Source organism: Mauremys mutica, chromosome 20 (assembly GCF_020497125.1).
Source record: "Mauremys mutica isolate MM-2020 ecotype Southern chromosome 20, ASM2049712v1, whole genome shotgun sequence".
In the NCBI taxonomy this organism is placed as follows: domain Eukaryota; kingdom Metazoa; phylum Chordata; order Testudines; family Geoemydidae; genus Mauremys; species Mauremys mutica.
The window spans coordinates 17,692,731-17,718,125 of record NC_059091.1 but is presented as its reverse complement, the minus strand read 5'-3'; the positions used below and the strand labels follow the sequence as shown (position 1 = coordinate 17,718,125).

Genomic DNA, 25,395 nt, shown 5'->3' with positions numbered 1-25,395 from the left:
ACCCAGCACACTGCAGGGGTGAGGGAAGATAATAAATAATAAAGGGCCCACCCCTTAGTGGGATCAGTTACTGACTCCAGTGAGGTGAACTTGGCCCAAAGCCTCTGTTTCCAGAGACCAGAGATAAGGGTATTAAAGAGGAAGATGCTGTGACTGAGTGTGTGTCAGTTCTGCTTTTGGTCTTGTTTCTGGTTAATAAGGAAGCTGCAAGGGTCATAATCCCAGAGCTTGTCTTCTGAGCAGCCATGGGACGCCGAGGCTTCGCATTTCCTCCAAGTAAGTAGAACCGAGTTAGTGATGACAGAACCATGATGTACGGGAGAGTGTGGCAGGCAAGCCGCTATCCTCTGAATAGCTGGGAGTACCCAGCTGGCAACTTCTTGGAGATGCCAGGAAGGGGAAGCTAGAAGGGTTCTGTCCTCAGGTACTTTGGACGTTCCCTGGCCTATCAGGGGACATCTACACAGCCTGTGGCAGAGACCCTCCAAGCCCAGCTTGACAGACTCGGGCTTGTGCTACCGTGATAAAAATAGCTGTGTAGACAGCACTTTTAAGTTGTGTTTTGGACCAGCTGAGGCCCATCCCACTCCATAGATTTCAGAGCCTGACCTGCCATCCAAGCCACAACTTAGAAGCTCTGTGTACGCAGCTACTTTTAGCACAATAGCACGAGCCCGAGTGTGTTGAGCTGGGTTCTGAGCCTTGCTGCTGCAGTCTGCTGCGCGGTGTTGATGGACATTCTGTTACCTGTTGGGCTTCACAGGTGGGCAGAGAGCAGCTGCAGCATCAACTGTTGGCTAAAGAGATTAGCAAGATACATGCTCTCCTGCAAACTTACTGTGCATCTTGCCCTACAGCAGCCTATCTCATGGCAGCCCTGGAATTGGTCAGCATGGACCATGTCTTAACTTGTGCCTCTCTATGCTAAAGTAAGGACTGTCAGATTCTGGAGGCCAGGTGGCTAATACACTCTTACCTTGTTTTGAAAAGGCTGCCTGGCATTACTGCAAATACTCACTGAGGCCTTGTCTACACTACAAGACTATTTCGAATCAACTTAGTTCGAATTTGTGGATTCGACCTTATGAAGTCGAATTTGTGTATCCACACTAAATACACTCATTCGAATTTCTGAGTCCACATTCACGGGGCCAGCGTCGACTTTGGAAGCGGTGCACTGTGGGAAGCTATCCCACAGTTCCCGCACTCCCCGCTGCCCATTGGAATGCTGGGTAGAGCCCCCAATGCCTGCTGGGGGAAAAAATGTGCCGAGGGTGGTTTTGGGTAACTGTCATTATTGAACCGTCACTCCCGCCCTCTCTCCCTGAAAGCGCCGGCGGGAAATCTGTTCGCGCCCTTCTCTTGTCAGTTACAGCGCGTACGCCACAGCACTGCGAGCATGGAGCCCGCTGCAATCATCGCTGCACTTATGGCCGTTGTCAACTCCTCGCACCTTATCGTCCACCTCTTCCACAGTCAGCTGCTGAGAAATCGGGCTAGGAGGCTCCGGCAGCGCGGTGAGGACAGGAATTCACAGAGTGGCGCAGACCTCTCACAAAGCAGGGTACGCCGCGCCGTGGAGATCATGGTGGCAATGGGTCAAGTTCATGGTGTGGAACGGCGATTCTGGGCCCGGGAAACCAGCACAGACTGGTGGGACCGCATAGTGCTGCAGGTCTGGGATGAATCACAGTGGCTGCGAAACTTCAGGATGTGTAAGGGCACTTTCCTTGAACTCTGTGACTTGCTGGCCCCTGCCCTGAAGCGCCAGGACACACGGATGCGAGCAGCCCTGAGTGTGCAGAAGCGAGTGGCCATAGCCCTCTGGAAACTTGCAACGCCAGACAGCTACCGGTCAGTAGCGAACCACTTTGGCGTGGGCAAATCTACCGTGGGGGTTGCTGTGATGCAAGTAGCCCACGCAATCGTTGAGCAACTGCTCTCAAAGGTAGTAACCCTGGGAAACGTCCAGGTCATCATAGATGGCTTCGCCGCGATGGGATTCCCAAACTGCGGTGGGGCTATAGATGGGACTCACATCCCTATCCTGGCACCAGCCCACCAGGCCAGCGAGTACATTAACCGAAAGGGCTACTTTTCAATGGTGCTGCAAGCACTGGTGGACCATAGGGGATGTTTTACCAACATCTTCGTTGGGTGGGCGGGCAAGGTTCATGACGCGCGTGTGTTCAGGAACTCTGGTCTGTTTAGACGACTCCAGGCAGGAACTTTCTTCCCGGACCACAAAATAACGGTTGGGGATGTGCAGATGCCTACAGTGATCCTCGGGGACCCAGCCTACCCGCTAATGCCCTGGCTCATGAAGCCCTATACAGGCGCCTTGGACAGAGAGAAGGAACTCTTCAACTACCGGCTGAGCAAGTGCAGAATGGTGGTGGAGTGTGCTTTCGGACGTCTTAAGGGGAGGTGGCGGAGCTTACTGACTCGCTCGGACATCAGCGAAAAGAATATCCCCGTAGTTATTGCTGCTTGCTGTGTGCTCCACAATGTCTGTGAGAGCAAGGGCGAGACCTTTTTGGCCGGATGGGAGGTTGAGGCAAATCGCCTGGCTGCTGTTTACGCTCAGCCAGACACCCGTGCCGAAAAACTATCCCAGCGGGAAGCGCTGTGTATCCGGGAGGCTTTGAAAGCAAGTTTCCTCGGAGAGCAGGGTAACCTATGACTCTACACTTGATTTTAAGAGAAGCTGATCCTGGGCCTGTGTCTCTATGTGTTGAGTGAGATCTGCGGTTACATACCCCGTTCTCCAAGTTTCCCCCACTTCCAAAACACGTTTTTACACAAATTAAATGGAACACTTATTTTTAATAAATCTTTCCTTTACTTTGCATTTCTGTTCAGGGTTTGAAACATGGACGCATACTGTGCTGGGTACGGTGTGCACTGATGTACAGACCGCTTGTACAATACAGGACGGACAGCCTCCTGCTCCTACATAGGTCTCTGGGGTAGGGGACGGTTTCAAGTGGTTGTGCATGTAGGGGTGGGTTTGCAGGAAGGGGCGAGTGGTGCCGTCTTTGGATAGGGATTTGGATGCAGGCTCTGGGCTGTGGGTTTGGGCGTAGGAAGGGGTGAGGGGTGTGGGGGAAGGGTGAGTATCTGTCCGTGGATGAGGGCTCTTCTTGGGGCTCAGGGCAGCGGAGAGGATCGCGCCTACGGTGGAAGTGCATGGTAAGGGCAGCATGCCTTAACATTAGGGGGTGGCAGGCGCTAGGACCGTGGACAAGCGTACACATCACAGAATGACCCGGGGCAGCATACACCACACAGAGGGACCCTGGTGACTACTGAATGCAGTCTGTGTGTGACCTGCAGTTGATCCTGCCCCCGATAGTCTGTACCCTGCTAATGTAGGCTATCCCGTGCAATTATAAATCCCCTGCCCCCCCCCCCCCCCCCACATACACAGTCTTCTGACACGAAAGACGTGACGGAAAGAGTGAACAACAGCAAACAGCTTTTATTAATCTACTACATAGTGGGGTGATGAAACTTGGATTTGGGACTGGGTGATCCTGTAAGGGAAGCGCTTCTAAACAGTTATAGCGTCAGAGGTGTGTGGAACATTAGCGCTCAGCTGTGGTGCAGTGACAGTTCTCACAGCCCCTACCGCCCTTCCGTCTTATAATTTTCGGTGAGGGGGGGACAGGACTTCTTGGCGTTGGAGGGTGGTTGCAGATACAGTGCAGGGGGGCTCTCTCCTCCTGCCTGCGGTCCTGCAGCACATCAACAAGGCGCCGGAGCGTGTCTGTTTGCTCCCTCATTAGCCCAAGCAGCGTTTGAGTCGCCTGATGGTCTTCCTGCCGCCACCTATCCTCCCGTTCGATGTGTGTGCGATGCTGTTGACATAGGCTCTCCCTCCACTGTCTCTGCTCTGCCGCCTCGGCTCTGGAGCAGGCCATCAGTTCCGCGAACATCTCTTCCCGAGTCTTTTTCTTTCGCCGCCTAATCTGAGCCAGCCTCTGCGAGGGGGATGCCGGGGCAGTCCGGGAAAGAGCAGAAGCTGTGTGATGGGAAACAGTAAATGATTTCCTTGAACAGATACATGTTTGCGAACAGTGAACACAGTCTAGTCAGTTTCTCTGAACAAGACCATACAGGGCACCAAGTCTCACGAGATCTCAGGAAAAGTTCGAGATTTCGGAATACGCTTTCATTGGCGGCGCCATTGCACAGAAGAGCGGACAAGCGGGGAGATACAGCATAATCCGTCTTGCAGACAGTCCTGGTAAGCCTTAAAGTAGATCATGCTTATCAGTTAGTGGATAGCTGTGCTCTCCTGCTAAAGGCAATCTGGAAAGCAGAAAGGCTGAGCCTTTTCCAGCCCCTCCCGCCAGTGCACGGGAAAGATCAATGTCTGCTTGTTCTCTGTGGCCTCCAGCACGTGGCTGTTAAGCGAGGGTCGTTGTTATGCAACCTAATTGTAAACCGTTAACAATAGTAACAATACACTAATTGCCCGACTTAGATGCAGCCTGTCCAAACCGACATCACCCTGAGGCGGGTCACTCGCAGTCAGAGAGAGCGGATGCTACTGGAAGCCCTGCACAGACCAGGACCATATGCGGCAATGCTGGTGGAGGCGATGATTCCTCTCTACATTAGGATCTCCTGGCGCGGAAGAGTGTGCTTCCATGGAGCACCGAATAAGGCACCTCTCCCCAGGAACCTCCTGCGGAGGCTTTTCGAGCTGCTCTCTGAGAGCTTTGTTGAACTGTCCCAAGAGGATTATTGTTCAATCCCTATATGTGTGGACCTACTATTTATATAGTTTGACATGTAAAATTTTGTATATAGTATTTCTATTTTTTCTATACCCGTTTTTTAAAAAATAAAAGTTTCCATGTTTATAGCACTTACCGCCTGATCCTTCCCCTGATTCTGAGTCCGGGGAGGGTTGGTAGGGGATCTCTGTGAGGGTGATGAAGAGATCCTGGCTGTCAGGGCAAGCGGTATTGTGTTCGCTGTCGCCTGCGCCGTCCTCCACAAACCCTTCCTCATCTTCCCCATCGGCGAACATCGCCGAGGAACTGTCCAGGTACACTATGCCATCCTCAGAGTCCACGGTCACTGGTGGGGCAGTGGTGGCAGACCCACCGAGAATAGCATGCAGTGCCTCGTAGAAGCGGCATGTCTGGGGCTGTGTTCCGGAGCGTCCGTTTGCCGCTCTGACTTTTTGGTAACCTTGTCTCAGGTCCTTGACTTTCACGCAGCACTGCATCGCATCCCGGCTGTATCCTTTCTCTATCATTGCTTTAGAGACCTTCTCGAAGGTCTTTGCATTCCGCTTGTTGGAGCGCAGCTCCGAGAGCACAGACTCCTCGCCCAACACAGCAATCAGATCCAGGACTTCCCGGTCTGTCCATGCTGGGGACCTCTTTCTATTCTTGGATTGGCCGGACTCCTCTGCTGGAGAGCTCTGCATCGTTGCAGGTGCTGCGGAGCTCGCCCCGATGTCCAGCCAGGACGTCAGATTCAAAGTGCCCAGACAGGAAAATGAATTCAAATTTTCCCGGGTCATTTCCTGTGTGGCTGGTCAGAGAATCCAAGCTCGGACTGCTGTCCAGAGCGTCAACAGAGTGGTGCACTGTGGGATAGCTCCCGGAGCTACTAAGTTCGATTTGCATCCACACCTAGCCTAATTCGAGCTAGCCATGTCGAATTTAGCGCTACTCCACCTGTCGAGGTGGAGTACCAAATTCGAACTAAAGAGCCCTCTAGTTCGAATTAAATGGCTTCCTGGTGTGGACGGTTGAGCGGTTAGTTCGAATTAACGCTGCTAAATTCGAATTAAAGTCCTAGTGTAGACCAGGCCTGAGAGTGTTGTTCCCTGAAGGAGTAAAGAACAAACCTCCCACTGGAGTCTGGCTCTGCTGGACTTACTACAGGGAACCATGGAAAATGACGGGGGTTGCTGGCACCCAAAGGCCTAGTTTTGGAGCCACGGGTCTGCCCCTGTGGAACTGTGTAGGTCCTTGGGTCCTAGCACCCTATAGGGATCTCTCCAAACGGACTGGTTACAGGCTGCCACATAGACCTGTGAATCTATGACACCCTGCCCCAGGCCCTTGAGAAGCCACTCAGCCTCCAGCCTCCCAGATGCCTCCTACAGACAGGGCCAGTTCCAGACCCCAGCACGCCAAGCGCGCGCTTGGGGCGGCATTTTCCCGGCAGGGAAGCAGCCGGCTCTGGCGGACCTTCCGCAGTCATGCCTGCGGGAGGTCCACCGGAGCTGCGGGACCAGCGGAACCTCCGCAGGCATGTCTGCAGGAGGTCACGCGGAGCCGCGGACCCGCGACCGCCAGAGCGCGCCCCACAGCGCGCCGCCCTGCTTGGGGCGGCGGGATTCCTAGAGCCGCCCCTGCCTACAGAGCATCAGAGGATGAGACTAGAATGGAAAAATCCAGTGCCTAGCTTCCATTCTCCCCACATCAGTGCCCTGATCTTAATTCCGATGTCCTAAATCCCAGGATAAATCCAGGGTAACTCCAGTAAAAGTAAATCAATGGAGTCATTCCAAATTTACACCAGTGTAACTGAGATTAGGGTCAGACTCATACACAGGTGCTTAGACTCCTTTATTTAGTAATCTCTCCCTGTGTTGTTTGTTGCCATATCTTAGATTTTAACAAGTTTTGTTCATCTTCTCTCAAGTGTTTTTCCTCCTTGGACTGTTCTGGTTTCTACCACCAGCAAGTGCCCAGAGGACAAACACAATTGGTAAGTGAAACATAATGCCTTGTGTAACGTTTCTGTGCCCATAATAAGTGAGTCCCATAGAGAGTGTCTGCAATGACGCTGATATTGGCTTGGCAGCTCTCAGCAGCATTATCTGGACTCTAATGTGGGGGTTCAGTGCATCCGGTCACTACGAGTAGTGGAATGCCCAAAGGGGTGGGTACAGCTCTGGTTTTAAACAGGCCCTGAAGGGAAAACCCAGAATTTTGAGAAGAGGAAAGATTGGATGTCAGGGAAAATTCCTCCTCCTTTGTGTTCATTTATTCATTCTCCCTCTGTCACTCCTCAGGGTGTTCTAGTTTTAATCTGCTCACGCTCTGTGACATGGTGGACAAGAACCTCTTTCTGCTGCCATGTCCCACTGAGAGGTCTTTTAATAGTGTCACTAGGCCACACTGAAAAGCCAGAAGAGGGCCCAGAAAGCAATAGCTGGAGACTTCCTCTACTGGACTGCGGTACCTGGAGGTCTGTCAGAGAGGAGTGAGGGAGAATGAAGTAGCAGTAACTCTGGGTCTGTCCTTCTGGCAGCTTCCTCTTAAGAAGCTGTTAGCATTACAAAGTTGCTAATGAGAATTGAGATCACGATCAATTTCATGTAGAAACTAGAAGCACTGGGAAATCTTACAAATGGAGCTAAATCCTGAGAGGCGCTGAGGACCGGCAGCCAGGGCTGGCCCTAGACCAAATGGTGCACCCTCCCCCCCCTCCATTTGTTAGACTTTTAAATACCTTGTTTTTTATTGCATTTGTAGCCCATTTGGTGACTCATCAGACTTGCGGGTGATACTAGGGTTGCCAGGTGTCCGGTTTTTGACTGGAACGCCCAATCAAAAAGGGACCCTGGCGGCTCCAGACAGCACTGCTGACCATAGAATATCAGGGTTGGAAGGGACCTCAGGAGGTATCTAGTCCAACCCCCTGCTCAAAGCAGGACCAATTCCCAACTAAATCATCCCAGCCAGGGCTTTGTCAAGCCTGATCTCAAAAACCTCTAAGCAAGGAGATTCCACCACCTCCCTAGGTAACCCATTCCAGTGCTTCACCACCCTCCGAGTGAAAAAGTTTTTCCTAATTTCCAAGGCTGGGCCATTAAAAGTCTGGTTGGCAGCGCAGTGGGACTAAGGAAGGCTCCCTGCCTGCCCTGGCTTTGCGCAGCTCCCCAGAAGCAGCCAGCATGTCCGGCGAAGCTCTGTGTGCTGCTGCCACTCCCAGCACCAGCTTCGCAGCACCCATTGGCCGGGAACAGTGGCCGATGGGAGCTGTGGGGGTGGCGGCTCTGGGCTTGGGCACCGCGCAGAGCCACCTGACTGTGACTCTGACTTGGAGCCAAACATCCGGCCACTTCTGAGAGCAGCGCAGAGCCAGTGCAGGCAGGGAGCCTGCCTTAGCCTCCTTGTGCCACCAACCGGGAGCTGCCTGATGTAAGCGCCGCCCGGCCAGATCCCCCACCCACAACCCCCTGCCCCAGGTTGGAACCACTTCCTGTAGCCAAGCTCCCTCCCCCAGCCTGCATCCCCTTCCACACCCCAATGCCCTGCCCCAGCCCTGAGCCTTCTTCACCCTTTGGTCCCAGCCTGAAGCCCCCTCCTGCATCCCAAACCTCTCATCCCCAGCCCCACCCGAGAGCCCACAACCCCCAGCCAGAGCACTCACCCCCTCCCACACCCCAACCCCCTGCCCCAGCCCAGTGAAAGGGAGTGAGGGTGGGGGAGAGCGAGTGATGGAGAGAGGGGGGTGGAGTGAGTGGGGGTGGGGCCTTGGGGAAGGGGCAGGGCTAGGGTGTTCAGTTTTACGCAATGAGAAAGTTGCCAACCCTAGGTGATGCCCTGCTTGTTATATACTCGCGAGGGCGTAGCTGACAACATTCTAGGAGGCTGGAGGAAAATGTAATTCTCAGAAAATCTGGAAGGTTCCATGAGATCCTGTAAAGGTCCAGAACATTCTAGGAGGCTGGTGAAAAATGAATCCCCATATGGAATACCTGAAACATTTTACTTCAAACATTGTTTTCCCTTTTGTCGCTAACAACAATAACAGCACCCTGAGGCCGGCACCCCACAAGCCTGGCACCCCAGGTGGTTACCAGGGTCACCTCCTCCTAAATCCAGCCCTGCCGCCAGCTCCCATTGAGGCTAAGAATGACGGGCCTGATTCTCTTCTCACATACGTCAGTGTAAATCAGGAGAAATGCACTGAAATCAATGGCGGTCATATGGTGTAAGGGACAGGAGAAGGAGGCCCAGCATTTCACAATATCTCCCCTCATTGATCATATTAAAGGGCCTGAAGCTAGACAGCCAGATTCTCAGCTAGTGGAAATTTGAGAAGCTGTATTACATTTGGCCTTAATTTTCTTTCCACTCAGGGCAGAGAGAGAGCTCTGGGAGTGAGGATAAAATGTTTACTGGGAGATACGATGTTTCTGGATCTCTCTATAAAGAGCCAAGTGAGATGTCAGCTGGGGGTATTGAGCAGAATCCTCATCTGTTGTAAATAAGCAAAGGTCTGTTGTAGTCAGTGGTGCTTCACTGTTTTACACTGGCTGAAGATCTGGCCCTATAGAACTAAAAGGGAAATAAAGGAAACTTATTAAATTAAAGTTTTATTTAACTTTTTAAATTGTAATTTTATTTATCTGTTTCTCATGTGTGTTTAATAAAAGGTTCTCTCTCTCTCTCTCTCCCCCCGCCCCCCGAGTGTGTGTGTGTATGTATGTGTGTATATATATATATATTTATTTATTTAACAGGGGTGGTTGCAACAGGAGAAGGTGCCAATGATAACTGGACACAAGACCCCAAACCACACTTACGTGTTTAATGTGTCTAAAAATCACTTAGAAAAGTTAGATGCCTGCAAGTCACCAGGGCCTGATGAAATGTATCCTAGAATACTCAAGGAGCTAATAGAGGAGGTATCTGAGCCTCTAGCTATTATCTTTGAAAAATCGTGGGAGACAGGAGAGATTCCAGAAGACTGGAAAAGGGCAAATATAGTGACCATCTATAAAAAGGGAAATAAAAACAACCCAGGAAACTACAGACCAGTTAGTTTAACTTCTGTGCCAGGGAAGACAATGGAGCAAGTAATTAAGGAAATCATCTGCAAACACTTGGAAGGTGGAAAGGTGATAGGGAATAGCCAGCATGGATTTGTAAAGAACAAATCATGTCAAACTAATCTGATAGCTTTCTTTGACAGGATAACGAGTCTTGTGGATAAGGAAGAAGCAGTGGATGTGGTATGCCTAGACTTTAGTAAGGCATTTGATACAGTCTTGCATAATATTCTTATCAACAAACTTGGCAAATACAACTTATATGGGGCTACTATAAGGTGGGTGCATAACTGGCTGGATAACTGTACTCAGAGAGTAGTTATTAATGGTTCCCAATCCTGCTGGAAAGGTATAACAAGTGGGGTTCCGCAGGGGTCTGTTTTGGGACCGGCTCTGTTCAATATCTTCATCAACAACTTAGATATTGGCATAGAAAGTTTGCTTATTAAGTTTTCAGATGATACAAAACTGGGAGGGATTGCAACTGCTTTGGAGGACAGGGTCATAATTCAAAATGATCTGGACAAATTGGAGAAATGGTCTGAGGTAAACAGGATGAAGTTTAACAAAGACAAATGCAAAATGCTCCACTTAGGAAGGAAAAATTAGTTTCACACATACAAAATGGGAAAAGACTGTCTAGGAAGGAGTATGGCAGAAAGGGATCTAGGGGTTATAGTGGACCACAAGCTAAATATGAGTCAACAGTGTGATGCTACTCCAAAAAAAGCAAACATGATTCTGAGATGCATTAACAGGTGTGTTGTGAGCAAGACACGAGAAGTCATTCTTCCGCTCTACTCTGCGCTGGTCAGGCCTCAACTGGAGTATTGTGTCCAGTTCTGGGCACCGCATTTCAAGAAAGATGTGGAGAAATTGGAGAGGGTCCAGAGAAGAGCAACAGGAATGATTAAAGGTTTAGAGAACATGACCTATGAAGGAAGGCTGAAAGAATTGGGTTTGTTTAGTTTGGAAAAGAGAAGACTGTGAGGGACATGATAGCAGTTTTCAGGTATCTAAAAGGGAGTCATGAGGAGGAGGGAGAAAACTTGTTCGTCTTAGCCTCTAAGGATAGAGCAAGAAGCAATGGGCTTAAACTGCAGCAAGGGAGGTTTAGGTTGGACATTAGGAAAAAGTTCCTAACTGTCAGGAGTGGTTAAACGTTGGAATAAATTGCCTAGGGAGGTTATGGAATCGCCTTCTCTGGAAATATTTTAAAGTAGGTTAGATAAATGTCTATCAGGGATGGTCTAGACCATATTTGGTCCTGCCATGAGGGCAGGGGACTGCCTGATGATCTTTCGAGGTCCCTTCCAGTCCTAGAATCTATGAATCTATGTAGTAACAGTACAAAAGGGTTTTATTATCACCTCAGCCCAATAGTTCTAAGACACCTACCCTTATCAACTCAACACACTAAATTTCTGTTCCCAATGCTGGGAAGGGTTGTAGGATTTAATGGTTATAGCACAAGAGACTGAGAGTCAGGAAACCTGGGTTCTATTCTTAGTTCTACTGCTGATTTGTGGGGTTACTTTGAGCAAGCGCTTAACCTCTCTGTGCCTTAGTTTCCCCCTCAGTGCAATGGGGACAGTAATATTGACCCATTTCCTGGTGGGACTGAGAATTATGTCATGTCTGTCTGTAAAGTGTGTGACAAAGTTCCTCCTCTACCTCAGTGGGTCCTGCGCTTATTGGTGGATTTTGCTAGCCTCAGAGATCTTCCTGTGTTTGATCAGGAGTTGGGAGGTTTGGGGGGAACCCGGGCCCGCCCTCTACTCTGGGTTCCAGCCCAGGGCTTTGTGGATTGCAGCTGTCTATAGTGCCTCCTGTTACAGCTGCATGACAGCTACACCTCCCTGGCATAGGCAGCAAGTTCCATATCCATGTGGTGCTCCGGAACCAGCAATATTCAGAACCAGGGGCCCAGCGCCAGTATTATGCAGAGCTGGGTGCCCCCCCCACCTGCGCCCCCCCCACGCCTCCCCAGAGTGTTCCTCGGCCCCGACTTGCTGCCCCCAGGTCCTGCTGCAGGGTCCTAGTGCCCCCCCTCCACGGCCAGGACAGACTGACTCTGAGCCTGCCCTTCCTCCTCAAACCCTTCCCTTTTCCAGCAGGACCCTCAAGCAGCACAGCCCCCCCCCCCCCCTCTGCCCGCAGTCACTGCTCCTGCCCCATGCAAGGAGGCAGCCCCATCCCTCACCCCCAGTGAGGCTACAGTGACAGTGTGCTGCTGGGGGGCAGGAAAGGGGGGCTCCTCCCCCAGAGCTTGCTGCTGCCGGCAGGGAAAGGGCTGGGGAGAGTCCTCACTGGCCTCTGTCCCAGAGCAGCCTGCCTGCACCCCAAATTCATCCCCAGCCCTGCCCCCCCCACCGCACCCTCAACCCTCTACCCTAGTCCTGAGCCCCTCCAGCCCCCCAAACACCTTATCCCCAGTCCCAGCCAGAGCCCTCATCCCCCACACTCCTACTCTTGCCCTGAGCCCCTCCCACACCCCAAACCCCTCATTGCCAGCCCCAGAACCCTCACCCCCTACACTCCTACTCTTGCCCTGAGCCCCTCCCACACTCCACACCCCTCATCTGCAGCCACACCCCACACCCTTCACCCCATCCCTCTGCACCCCTCCCATCCCCAAACTCCCTCTCAGAGCCTGCATCCTGCACCCCAATCCCCTGCCCCAGCCTAGGGTCTGCACCCCAGACCTCCTCCCTCACCCAAACTCCCACCCAGAGCCTTGGACAGGTGGGGGGCGGAGTTTGGGCAGAGGCGGGTTCTGGGCACCACCAAATTTTCTACAAACATGCCACCCATGCTCCCTGGGCTACTTCCCCATGGCCTCCTCTAAACACCTTCTTTATCCTCACCACAGGACCTTCCTCCTGGTGTCTAATAATGCTTGTACTCCTCAGTCCTCCAGCAGCACATCCTCTCACTCTCAGCTCCTCACACATGGACCACAAACTGAAGTGAGCTCCTTTTTAAACCCAGGTGCCCTGATTATCCTGCCTTAATTGATTCTAGCAGCTTCTTGATTGGCTGCAGGTGTTCTAATCAGCCTATCTGCCTTAATTGTTTCCAGAAAGTTCCTGATTGTTCTGGAACCTTCCCTGTTACCTTACCCGGGGAAAGGGGACCTACTTAACTTGGGGCTAATATTTCTGCCTTTGATCACTCTCCTGTAGACATCTGGCCTGACCCTGTCACAAGTGTTTTGTGCTGAGACAGGAGGTGCTAGGGAAGAGCAAACAATTATTCTTAATGCTGAAACCAAATAATTAAATGTGCATCTGGATCTGAAGTTTTTCTGTGTTTCCATGAGTGTTTGGATCCAGGATTCTGGTTCTAAACTATTATAGAGATCAGGGACAGTCATGGAGTTCTGATCCAGATTGCAACATTCCCTGAAGTAGTGTTCGGATCCAAGGTCTTTGTTGGGTTCTAAGCTAAGTTGTGCTTGTTCATTATTTAAAATAATGTTCACGATTGATAAAAATTATTTTCATTTAGATTAAAAATATAATGGGGAGAATTTCTAGCTGCATTAAGATTTTCAAGCTCCTTTTCTTTTTTTACTGGGCCTTAATTTTTGGCCTGAAAAAAGTCGATCCAGTCCCTTTTACTCGATCCACCGCTTGACAGTATCTCTCTCCACCTTCAACGTTTTATTGCTATTTTCCCTTGCAGGCACATGTCAGACGGAGACTCTGGGAAGAGAATTCATCACCTCCTACATGGAGGACTGTGGGAACTCTAATCAATTTGAAGTGCAAATTACTGGCTACTTTGCCTTCACTTCGGTGTCTGTTTCCATCTCCAATTACCCGTTTGGCGGGGCAAGGTTTAAGAAGAAGATTATGGTAAATCGGGGAGAGATGGAGCGGGTCAGGCTACCAGAGTCAGTGGGAATTAAGGGCACTACCAAGTTCTCCAAGGTGGTCCTAGTCAAGGCTGACAAAGATATCTCAGTAGTGTCTGTCAGCAACAAACATGTGAGCCCTGAGACCACTGTGCTGTATCCTGTCTCCAGCTTGGGAAATGAACACTACATAGTGACTCCCTCTGCACAATCCTTAGATAGTATCAGAGGGGTAGCCGTGTTAGTCTGGTTCTGTAGAAGCAGCAAAGAATCCTGTGGCACCTTATAGACTAACAGACGTTTTGCAGCATGAGCTTTCGTGGGTGAATACCCACTTCTTCAGATGCAAGTCTGAAGAAGTGGGTATTCACCCACGAAAGCTCATGCTGCAAAACGTCTGTTAGTCTATAAGGTGCCACAGGATTCTTTGCTAATCCTTAGATAGTTACCCAGAGTTCTCTGTTATGACGTACGAAGACCACAACCGTGTGGAGGTCCATGTGAAAGGCATGTTACGTTATGAAACAGGGGTCTACTCCACTGGCACCAAACTGGAAATTAAGCTTCGCGCTTTCCAAGGCTACCAGTTTCAAGGCATAGCAGATCTGTCTGGCACCAGGATTGTCTCAGAAAAGCCAGTGGCCGTCTTGGTTGGCCAAGGGTGTTTTTGTAATAACACAAAATGCAACCAAGTCTTTGAGCAGCTCCTACCAGTTTGCAGCTGGGGTACAACATACATCATTCCTCCCTTACCCTGGCAGATAGTAGATGAAATGGTCTACATCACTGCTTCCCAGAGCACAACTGTGTTGTATCAACTAGGGGAACAGCAAGAGACTGTTACTCTAGCAGGAGGCAGTGTACTCCAGCGTCCTGTCAAGCCCTGGATCCCAGTCTCCATCTCTGCTAATGTGGGCATTCAGGTGGTGTTCTACAGCATGGGCGCAGCTGTCCCTAATTCCTCCCATGCCTTCCTGATGAATGTTCCAGATGTTGCCAGTTACTGCCGGATGTATTCTATAAATGCCCAGGAGGGCTTTGAGAACTTTGCCTTGATGGTGGCCAGTACATCAGAGATTGGTGCCATCATCCTAGACAATCAGCCTCTAAGGGATGTGGTGTGGAACCAAGTCCCTGGAACTGAGTTCGTTTGGGGCATGCATATGCTTGGACCTGCCATCAGCTCCCATGCTGTGGAACATCCCAGCTCTCCATTTGCGCTCCTGAGTGTTGGCACTGCCACCATGGACAGCTATGGGATTCCGGGGTCCTGCAGGAAGAGTGAGTAGCATGGGTTTTAAATCTATTTTGACCGCAGTTTGTTTCTACGCTGCAAAGAAAACAGTGTCACAACTAGGGAGGCAACCAATGGATCTGGTGTAAAGTCTGTTGATTCTGACAGGGCTCCATTGAGTTACACCAGCTGAGAATTTGGCCCAACATGCCATCCTAGGCCACCACTAGCCACAGTTACTCAGGCTATGTCCATACTACAGAAGCTACAGCAGCACAGCTACGGCGCTGCAGCTGTGCCTCTGTAGCACAGTAGTGTAGACACTTGATAGAGCGATGGAAGGGGTTTTTCTGTCCCTGTAGTTAATCCACCCCACCAAGAGGTGGTATCTAGGTTGAGGGAAGAATTTTTCTGTCAACCTAGTAGTGCCAACACTGGGCTTAGGATGCCTTAACTACGTCTCTCAGGGGCATGAATATTTCACAACCCTGAGTGACATAGCCTGATCTACCTAAGTTTTAGGCTTAGTCCAGGCCTAAGATTGTGCCTTTGTTGCTAGCTGCACTGAACTAGTTTCAGCCCAGCTCATGCAGTTAGGCAGATGCTCGCCAGCTGTTCTGAATTGGTTTAAGAACTGTTGCACTTTTCCTCCTACACTTGGTTGTAATGCCTGCTGGGAACCCAAGAGAGTTTTGTGCTTGTTTCTTACTCCTGTGCTTGCGGTGGGAGATAGAAAGGGTGGAGGAAAAGGTAGCTTTAAGCCACCTTCGTGCTCTATGCATTCTGTGACCATGCAGGGTTGCTGTAATTTACTCTCTGCTTCCCATGGCCCCTGAGAACCAGGAAGTAGCTGTAGCATGGTGCATTCTGACCACATCCTTGATCTGCCTTGCATATGAAGCCAAGATCACGTAAGGGCCCTTATACCAGTTCCACACTAGTGCTGGAGGGTCCCTCCACAGGGAACATCCTTAGGAGCCATTTACACCCACTTTAACCGTCTTTTCCAGGCCAGAGCAACATAAGGCTTTTAGTGTAACTGAGGCCTGCTCAACATCTAAAACTTTAATCAAACATAAGCCAGCCTAAGCCGTAGTGTAGGTAACACTAGGTCAACAGAAGAATTCTTGTCTTGTCCTAGGTACCACATCTCAGAGGTGGATTTACTACAGCAATGGAAGAACCCTTCCATCACCCAAGTCAGTGTCTCCACTACAGTGACACAGCTGCAGCTGCACCACTTTAGCATTTCGAGTGTAGACATGCCTTGATGAGACTCAGGCCATTAAAAAGTACAATAGCAGGGTTAGAACAGTTCTGGGGAAGGGAAACTTCTCGACTATCGATGTAACAACAGTCATCTTGGTTATCACCAAGGATCAAACCAATGATCTTGTAACTGCATGATCCTCACTGTTTGAGCTGAGGGACGAACTCCCATAGCTAGGAGCCGTAGCAGAACCAGACCTGTGGTGGACCAGCCCCTAGAGGACACATAACACACACTGATCAATGAGATACACAGACAAAGCTTAAGCGAGTATTAACCAGGTGATGTGTGGACACACACCAGGCTTTCAGGGCCGAATGTATTCAACTGATTACAGACTCAGTTGAAAGTAGTCAGATAGACAGGGCTTAAGGGATCAATGGAGTTAAAGGGAGAAAACACCTGCCGGGTTTCAGTAGATCATCAAGTTTGTATTGTGGTAGGAAGAAAGGACGCCCCTTGTGGCTAAAATGCTAGGCTAGGACTCAAGTGATCAAGCTTCTATTCCCAGCTCTGTCCTAGAGTCCGTGTGTGTGTGGCCTTAGGTGTGTCACTTAGGCCAAGATTTTCAAAATTCCCTTGTGATTTTTGTTGCCTAACCTGAGAGTTTAAAGGGGCCTGATTGTCAGAGGGTGACTGCTCAGCACTTCTGAAAGTCAGGGCCCTATAAAGAGGTCTCAGATTACAAGACACTTTTGAAAACTTTAGCCCTGCAGATGTTGACCTGATGTAATTGTCCTGCCTCTCTTTCTGTTGCTAGATGTTACCTTTCAATGTCAGACTGAGACTCCACAGATAAAAGAGCAGTTGAAGAGGTGCAAAGATGTCTTTCTGCAGGTACATGGAAGGGGTTTATTTGGGTTTTTGAGGGTTTTCACAAAGAGCACAAAGAAAACTTTGAGCCTTTGAGCCTGAGGATTCTCTGTCTATCCAGGGTTTCCCATTGACTTCAGTGGGAGCAGAATCAGTCCAACACAAAGTGCTTTTGAAAACTCGACCGTATCATGGTGTATGACACCCCCACTGTACATCAGAGTTCTGCAGTTAAGGCATCAGCCAGAGATACAGGAAGTCAGAGTTCGGTTCCCATCTCTGCCCCAGACTCACTATGTGACTTTAGGCCATTTGCTCAGTCTCTCTGTGCATCGGTTCCCCACTTGTAGAAGGAGGATAATAATCCTTACAAACCCCTGTGAGGAAGGGAAGGAGAAATTCATCAATATGCATGAAAGCTTCAATACTATGTGAAATGTCAGCATGTCTGTGGGCTTCATCACACTGAGCCTTCACATGTCTTAATCTGTAGGCATTCCAGTGGGACGGCCAGCCAGCCATAGGTCGAAGCAAGATCACTCTTCGGAACCGTTAACCTTAATTTTGGGTGGCTTTTCCATGCTTGCAGAAATAACCCATTTCCTCTGATTACTCTGCAGGGCAGCAACAGTGAATTTTGCTCCTTTGTGAATTCAGCCTTCGTGAATTTGGAGACCATGTGTGCAGAGGACAGAGCAGTATCGCTGCAGGTCAGAGGTTCTGCCCTACGTGTGGGTGCTCTATGGGCAAATGCCCTGAGCACAGGAACAGCAGTCTCACTTTGGGTGTGTGTGTGCGCGCATGTGCATGCTCTCTAGCTTAAGTGGCAGGGGATCTGGGTTCTGTCCCAACTGGTCCTAGGAAGATCCAAATTCCTTCTGGGGGCAACACAGAGAAAACCTAGATGCCTGCTGGTTTGCTGCAATGTTCTCTGGCACATACACTGAAGGGACCAGGGATGAGGAGTGAATGACACAGGGTGTTAGCCCAACCCTGGCTTCAGCTTACTGTGGAGTCCTGAGCAAGCCTCAGTAGCCTCACTCGCTCTGTAAAGGGCTCCCTCTTTGAGAATGCTGCAGTCCTGCAGAGTGGGGAAGGTCACTATGAACCCATATGTCCCTAAGAGGGTCATTGTTCCCCTGGGAGTCTGAAGAATGTGTCTCATCAACCACTGAAATCCTCCCTCCTTCTCAGGGTGTTTCCTTTCCCAATCCCAGGAAGTTGCTCGACCCTTTGGTTCCTTCCTGAATAGCTCCACCCTCAGTGCTGGTGGGAAGGAGAGCGAGGGGGAAGTGGCCTCTGCCGTGACGTTCCTCCTGCAGAGTGTGGAATTGGCTGCACTGACTGCTGCTTTGAAGTCTCCGGAGAATATGACCCAGACTGTGACAACAGAGTCTATGGGTGAGGAGGATGGAAGGCTCCCACATTGCCTGGTAGCAGCTGTGAGATAGGGGGTTATACTGTTTTCAATACAGAACACCACTGCAGCCTCGCTTCCCCTCTCTCGGGGTTTATAACCCAGCCATGGGCGGCAGGTTAATGAGAGGGACTAGCCCCTGGCTCCTCCCTCTTTGTCCAAGGCCCACCCCTCCATTTCTACCCCCTCTCTTCCACTGGCACCCAGAGCAACCTGCCCCCCTCCTCTCCGTGCTACCCCAGCCCCGGAGCACCAGTGGGAGCGCCGCCAGTCCTGGAGCACCAGGCAGCCAGATCATCTCCATCTCCAGCGCCAGGCAGATGGGCAGGCAGTGTGACACGGCATAACCCTGAACCCAGCACCCCCAGCCCTGGGCCTTGTGAGCACTGGCCCCAGCCTGCCTGCCCCAGCCTCTCAGCCACGGAAGAGCTGGAAGGGAACTGGAAGCAGGCAGGACAGGGTCTGGGGATGGTGCATGAGCAGGTCCACGCCAGGCTGTTTTGGGGATGCACAGCCTTCCCCGGCCTATGCTCCCCGCCACCCATAAACCCAGCCCTGGGGCTTTGCAGCAATGGCAGCTGCCTGAGAGGGTTTTAAAAGCGACGCCAATCTCCTGTCACCACAGGCAGCTGCCATTGCGTCCTCCTTTCACTCCCTGCCCCAGCAATACCCCTTCTTGCTGCTTCCCCTGCTAAAGCGCAGAGGTGAGGCAGCAGGGAGAAGCTGCCTTCTGCCTCTTGGCACAGTGACATCTTCATGGGGACACAGGGACAATGGATCATAGGAGGTCAGCCAGAGGGGCTCAGGGAAACACAGAGAAATGGAGGTGAGGAGAAAGGGGGAGGGGTGGTGGGATTCAGAGAGAGTGGAGCTCCAAACCTGCCTTGCCCTTGCAGCAAGAGGCTTTGCCATTTCCCTCCCCAGCTATCCAGACGCTCCTCGTTGTGCCGGCTGCAGGTCCCTGTGATGAGGTCTTCAGGCTGAGAGCTCAGGAGGAGACAATGGACATTCACTGCGATACGGTCACCAGAGCAGCGACAGAAGGTACCATCCTGGTGCTTCCCAGACACTCGCCCCTGTAGCTAGACACCAAACCCCAGCCCTAGTTCTCCCCTTCCCCTCGCCCCAGGCTGGTTCGCTCGCCTCTGTTATCCTGACACTAGTGTGGACCTTGTTGGCTGAGCCAGTGTTTCTCAGGCCATTGAGCTCTCAGAGCCCTTCATTCCTGGTTGTTCAGCAGCATGAAAACCAAGCAATGGGGGAGGGGCAGGGAGGAGAGAGCTTTGATGGGCATGTGAATTGGTCCAGAGAATGGAAAGATCAGAGAGCCGTTGGCCCAACACATGACGTCCTGATGATGAGCCCAGCTAGGCCCCAGGTTGACATGTGTGACTTCCTGGAATGGAACCAGGATGATATTTACCAATTTTCCTCCAATTTTCGGGCCAGTAGGACCTGACTGGGACTGGTTCTTAATTCTTCAGCACCAGGGAAAACTCCTCACTAGCCAACCCCTCTGCCTCTCCTAACCAGGAAAAACTATGGCTTCACCTCAGTGCCTTTCACCTAGGGCTGTCTACCTAGCTGGATAATGTGCAGTTTGGGGGTCAGATTTCTAAAGAGCACTAACATACTGTGCATTAATTGGTCTGCATAGACCCTACTAGTGTGCACGAAAGGTTCCCTAGTGTGCTTTAATGTATGTTAGTGCACTTTAGGAATCACACTCCCATACTGCAAACCAGATGTTTCCAACACAGAAGTGATTCTGTGGAAGAAGAGGGAGGAGGCAATATACACCTCTACCCCGATATAACGCGACCTGATAGAACGCGGGTTCGCATACAACACGGTAAAGCTCTCACACGTTGCTCTGAGCAGTGTGTTAAGGGTGTTGGGTCAGGCCGGGGCTGAGGGGTTTGATAAGGGGCAGAGGGTCTCTGGGGTGGTCAGGGGCTCCCCCCACAGGGTTTGTGAGGAAGGAGCTGTGGGAGGGCACTTTTGGGGGCCCCGCAGTCCCAGAGGCTGGGGCTGGGGCAAGGAAAGTGGAGTAGACTGAGGCCGCGTCGCTCCACTTCCCGCCGCAGGTGAGTGAGGAGGTTGGGGGCATCCTTTCCCCAACCCCTCCTCACTCACCGATGGCGGGAAGCGGAGCGCCGTGGCTGGGACCTGGCAAGGTGGAGCAGACTGGGGACGGGCTGCTCCGCTTCCCACTGCTGCCAGTGAGTGCCTGTTAGAGGGCGGGGAGAGGTGGATAGGGGTCGGAGCAGTAAGAGGACAGGGTGGTTGGATAGGGGGTAGGATCCTGGGGGTGATTAGGGATGGGAGTCTCTAGAGGGGGCGGTCAGGGAACAAGGAACTGTGGGGGGCAAAGCAAGTTTGTTATAACGTGGTGTCACCTATAACACGGTGAGATTTTTTGTCTCCCAAGGGCAGTGTTATATCGGGGTAGAGGTGTATTCTAGTGGTTAAAGCTCAAACTGCCAGCCAGGATGCCTGGGTTCTGTTCCCAGCTCTGCCCCAGACTCACTGTGACCTTTGGCACCTGGCTTGCTCTTTCTTTGTCTCAATGTCCCTGTCTCTGAGGCATCATTTCATGCTTTCAGATTTTGTGGCTGTTGCTTTTATTTCTTACTCCACCCTGGACTCCATCATTAACAAGAGATTTCTCAACGAGGGAGATCTAACGGCTGATGAGAAATTGCGGAATTTTCACCTGAATTCCAGGGTGGTGAGTGGGGCTGTCGGAGATGGGAGGCCCATGAACCTCCTCAAACCTGTGAACTTCACCCTGCGCCATAGACAGGTGAGTGTCGATCCTTTTACTTTGGTCTGTGCCCGGGGCTCCAGCTGGTCACTTAAAAGGTGCGTCTCCTGCAGGGCATTTGAGTTCTGTTGCCTTTCTGGACTGAGAAACAGTTATCTGAGAAAGAGAGGGAGCTTCTTCAGCCCTGACACGGGGGCTGTTTTGGTGGAGGACGTTACATAGGGTTCACACCAGGCCTGTTTGGGTTATGATTCATCCTGTAAAACGCTCAGGAGTAACAACTGTGCCTGGCTCACCCCTTAGAGCAGGAATAATTGGAAAGCAACTCCCTATAGCAATGGTCCCCAAACTTTTGACATCCCCACCCCTTACCCTGTCCACACCCCTCCCTCTGAGCTGGGGCCAGGAGTGGGTCCACGGTTCGGGGGCAGGGTGAAAGGACATAGACAGGGGTAAGGGGGCTGAGGCTGGGGCCACAGCTGGGTTAGTTTTGGGGCCAGGAGCAGGGCCAGACCCATGGCCGGGGGCCGAGGTTGATGGTGGGAGTGAAGCAGCAGCCGGGCTGCAGTGCGGGCCAGTAACTGAGCCCATGACCAGGTGCAGCTCCGCCCCCAGCCCCACCCCTGCCCCCAGCCTTGGCCCCTGGGCCGGGAATGGAGCCGTAAGGGGCTGGGGCTGGGAGTGGAACCATGCTGAGGCTGGGGATGGTGCCAGACATGGGGCTGGAAGTCAGGGATGAGGCTACGGGTGGGACGAGAGCAGAGTTCAGGGTTGGGAGGGGCTGGCTTGTACTTTCTCTCCACGCCTCATGGGGGCTGACCCGGAACCTGTCACTTCCCTCAGAAGGTTCCTCTGTGCCCCCATAGGGGGGCGTTTCCCACAGTCTGGGGACCTCTGCCCTATAGATAGCAGAGTTCAGGAAAACAGCATGAGATGGTGCCTTCTTTGATTAAGTAATGAACTCGCTAGAGTGCATGTGGGTATTTGTGGGCAAGTCTGTGAATGCCTTTTAATGGCTCAAATCGGAACTGCACAATTGTGTGTCATAGACCCTACAATGCTCACAGTTAAGGAAATTACCAATTTAGCTCTGGGCTCAGGGGCTTGTGCTATTGGAGCTGGAGGATCTTGCTTGTATTTCTACTACCAATGGGAAGTCCCAAATGGCTGTTAGGTGCAGCACAAAAAGAACCATGAAGTCATTGTTGATTTCAAGTTTATGATGGTCTATTAGAGATGTGTGACAAAAGAAACAGCATTCTCCCCATGATCCAGTGAGGATGATGATGGGGTGTTTTTGTTTCCAGACAAAGAAAGAGGAGGAAGAGACTCGCTGCGTTCACTGGAAATTCATCGCTGGGAAAGGCACCTGGGCTGAGGATGGCTGCACCGTTCTCCACACGAACAGCACTCACACCATCTGCAGCTGTGACCATCTCTCCAGCTTCGCACTCCTTATGGGTCTCTCCCTGGAGTAGAGGTATCTCACTGTCAGACTCAGATCAATGGGCTGGACTCTGAGCTCCTGACTTGGGCAAAATCAGTGGGAATTTTGCCTGAATGAACACTGAGTCGGAACGTCAGGGTATAATCTGTGGCCAGGGCAGGCTGCAAAAAGGAGAGCAGATTCCCCTAAAACTAGTGGTTAACACTGTAGTTAGAATCACCAACCAGTCACAGTCTGTGCTCCAGATCCCCCACATTGGTTATCTAGAAGCTGAAAAAAAGAACTCACACAGCCCCCTTGACTGCATTCCAGTCTCTGGCTCCCAATCAGCAGAGAGGTCCAGTAAAGTGAGAAGTTAGTTAAAACTCTAGTCACTTAACAAAATGTTCCTCTGATCCCCAAAGTGGCAGCCACATTGCCAGGTCTATGTTCGCTTGGATCTTACCCAAAATATCACACTGCCAGCCAATCCAAAGCTTCTATGGGTCTATCAGACCTTTGTTCAAAGCTCCAGTTTGTAGAGAAGTTACTCCAGAGGTGAGACGCAGGATTGAAGACAAAATGGAGGTGATGCAGCTGCCTTTTTCTATCCTTTTTCCATATGGTTTGTACTTCCTCTGTCCCAAACACAAGCTCACAGCACATGGGCATGGAAAGGTACTTAGAGTCCTGCCACTCAGCCCCAGGCCCCACCCTCATTCCATCCATTCCCCGAAGGCTGAACCCCCCATCTTCCCGCTCCCTCTCCACCTCTTCCCTGCTTCTTTCCGCCACCTCCCCCGAGCGCCTCCCATCCCCGCTCCTCCCCCTCCTTCCCAGCGCCTCCTGCATGCTGCTGAACAGCTGTCCCCCAGAGTGCAGAAGGCACTGGGAGGGAGGTGGAGGACTTGGTCATTGGGGTCTGTGGACCCCCTGGAGTGCCCTCATGAACCCTAGTTTGAGAAACGCTGGCATAGCTGATTACCCTTGATGGGCCATCAAATAGACTGGATAGTGCTGATGCCAATCTGTCTGGGGGTGTCACCCAGAAACACAGCACAGATATATCACACATTTATAACACATAATGCAAAGATGATACATGCTTATAAACAAGATAAGCACACTTAGCAAATTGTAACTTTTTGACTGATACCATACATGGCATATCTTGTAAGATTCAATGCAATTTTGTAATATTGGTATCCATAATATTATAAATGGTCACCCACATTCCATAGAATCACAGAACTGAAAGTGACCTCTCGAGGTCATCTAGTCCAGTCCCCTGCATTCAAGACAGGACTAAGTATTGTCTAGACCGTCCTTGACAGGTGTTTGTCCAACCTGCTCTTAAAAATCCACAATAAATCTCCCTAGGCAATTTATTCCAGTGCTTAACCACCCTGACAGTTAGGAAGTTTTTCCTAATGTCCAACCTAAACTGCCCTTGCTGCAATCTAAGCCCATTGCTTCTTGTCCTACCCTCAGAGGTTAAGAAGAACAATTTTTCTCCCTCCTCCTTGTAACAACATTTAATGTATTTGAGAACTGTTATCATGTCCCCTCTCAGCCGTCTCTTCTCCAGACTGAACAAATCCAGTTTTTTCAATCTTCCCTCATAGCTCATGTTTTCTAGACCTTTAATCATTTTTGTTGCTCTTCCATCCCCAATAAAGAGTGAGCACTGGAAGGAATTTCCTCTGGCTCTGTTACCTCTCCTGGGAAAGGATCCAGAAGCTTTGTCTGGAGGAAAAAGTGGAGACTCATATATGGAAAAACCTCCCTGCTCCAGTCCCAGCATGAGATGCCACAACCATTGTCTGGAAGTGGACATTTCTGGTTTATTTGGAGCAGCGTCTGTTAGCTGCTACTTTATGGCTTAACTGTGCATGGGTTGGGGAAGGGAGCTGGCTTTGTCTACACTTGTTTAGTTATTTTCCTGCATGTGATGTCACTTCAATGGAGGCTGGCTGAATTTTGCAGACTCTGCACTATTCCTGAATGAGGATCCAGTCCTAATCCCATTGACGTTGACTGGAGTTTTCCCATGGGTTGGCACTCAATGTATATATATATATATATTTTTTTTTGCTGGCAGGTTGAGTTGGGGAGAGCCCTCCACTTCATCTCCGTGAAACAGTCACCTCTCCAACCAACTATGTTTATCATACAGCCGGCTTTGCTGTGCCAGTGGGGCAGGTGCTTCAGCTGCCATTCTTCATCACAACTACATAAACCTGGAAGGGGAAGCGGGATTGGACCAAAACCTCTCTCTGATCCAAATCCACAACTCCTACTGAATTCAAAGGCCACCCTAGGGTTGTAGCTGGGTGTCTCTCCCAGATTTAAAGGGCCAGATCCCAGGTCAGAGAGCAGTTATTTCTTAGGGAAAGCACACCCTGCTTGGGGCGGGAGGGGGGGGGAGGGAGGGGAGCGGGATTTGCAGAGCCCTTGCATGCTATGTGTGTGAGCTAGCTTTCAGTTTCACTGTAATGTGTAAATAATAAAATAACCTGCTTATGGACCTTGGTTGCTTCTTTGATTTGAGGGGTTGCTATCAGGTTCTGCCTGTCCTGGAAACCTAGGGCCCAATTCTAAAACCTCTTTATGCCAATCTGGCAGTGTAAAGGGGCTTTAAAGTGGGCAGAAATGGCCCTGTGATTAGCCCTCCAGTGCAGGAGTCCTTCCTGGCTGCTGTAGAACTGGCATCAAATCTCTACATTAGCCCTGCTCCCAGCCCCTGGCATGGGGGTTGTGAGTGGTGGGGTGGAGGTGCTGCTGAGGGCATG

The 25,395-nt window shown here is 50.9% G+C and overlaps 1 protein-coding gene across 2 annotated transcripts; it reads left to right on the top strand.

Moving 5' to 3' along the window:
- Nucleotides 1-201: 201 nt before the first annotated feature.
- On the top strand, nt 202-25,024 carry LOC123353663 (IgGFc-binding protein-like). Of its 2 annotated transcripts, XM_044994963.1 has the most exons (11): nt 202-276; nt 6,676-6,741; nt 13,505-13,894; nt 14,118-14,957; nt 16,941-17,017; nt 17,614-17,703; nt 18,211-18,394; nt 19,335-19,454; nt 21,017-21,216; nt 22,485-22,658; nt 24,707-25,024. In XM_044994963.1, the coding sequence occupies exons 1-10, from the start codon at nt 246-248 to the stop codon at nt 22,653-22,655; spliced, it is 2,169 nt and encodes a 722-aa protein (XP_044850898.1). In that variant the 5' UTR covers nt 202-245; the 3' UTR covers nt 22,656-22,658; nt 24,707-25,024. The 2 variants fall into 2 exon arrangements, with proteins under 2 accessions (XP_044850898.1, XP_044850899.1); XM_044994964.1 differs by lacking the exons at nt 202-276; nt 6,676-6,741 and adding an exon at nt 13,090-13,244.
- The last annotated feature ends 371 nt before the right edge of the window (nt 25,025-25,395 follow it).

Coding starts and splice junctions, on each gene's coding strand:
- LOC123353663 (XM_044994963.1), top strand. CDS start 246: ATGGGACGCCGAGGCTTCGCATTTCCTCCAA. Junction 277..6,675: donor AGGCTTCGCATTTCCTCCAA/GTAAGTAGAACC, acceptor TCTTCTCTCAAG/TGTTTTTCCTCCTTGGACTG. Junction 19,455..21,016: donor CACCAGAGCAGCGACAGAAG/GTACCATCCTGG, acceptor TCATGCTTTCAG/ATTTTGTGGCTGTTGCTTTT.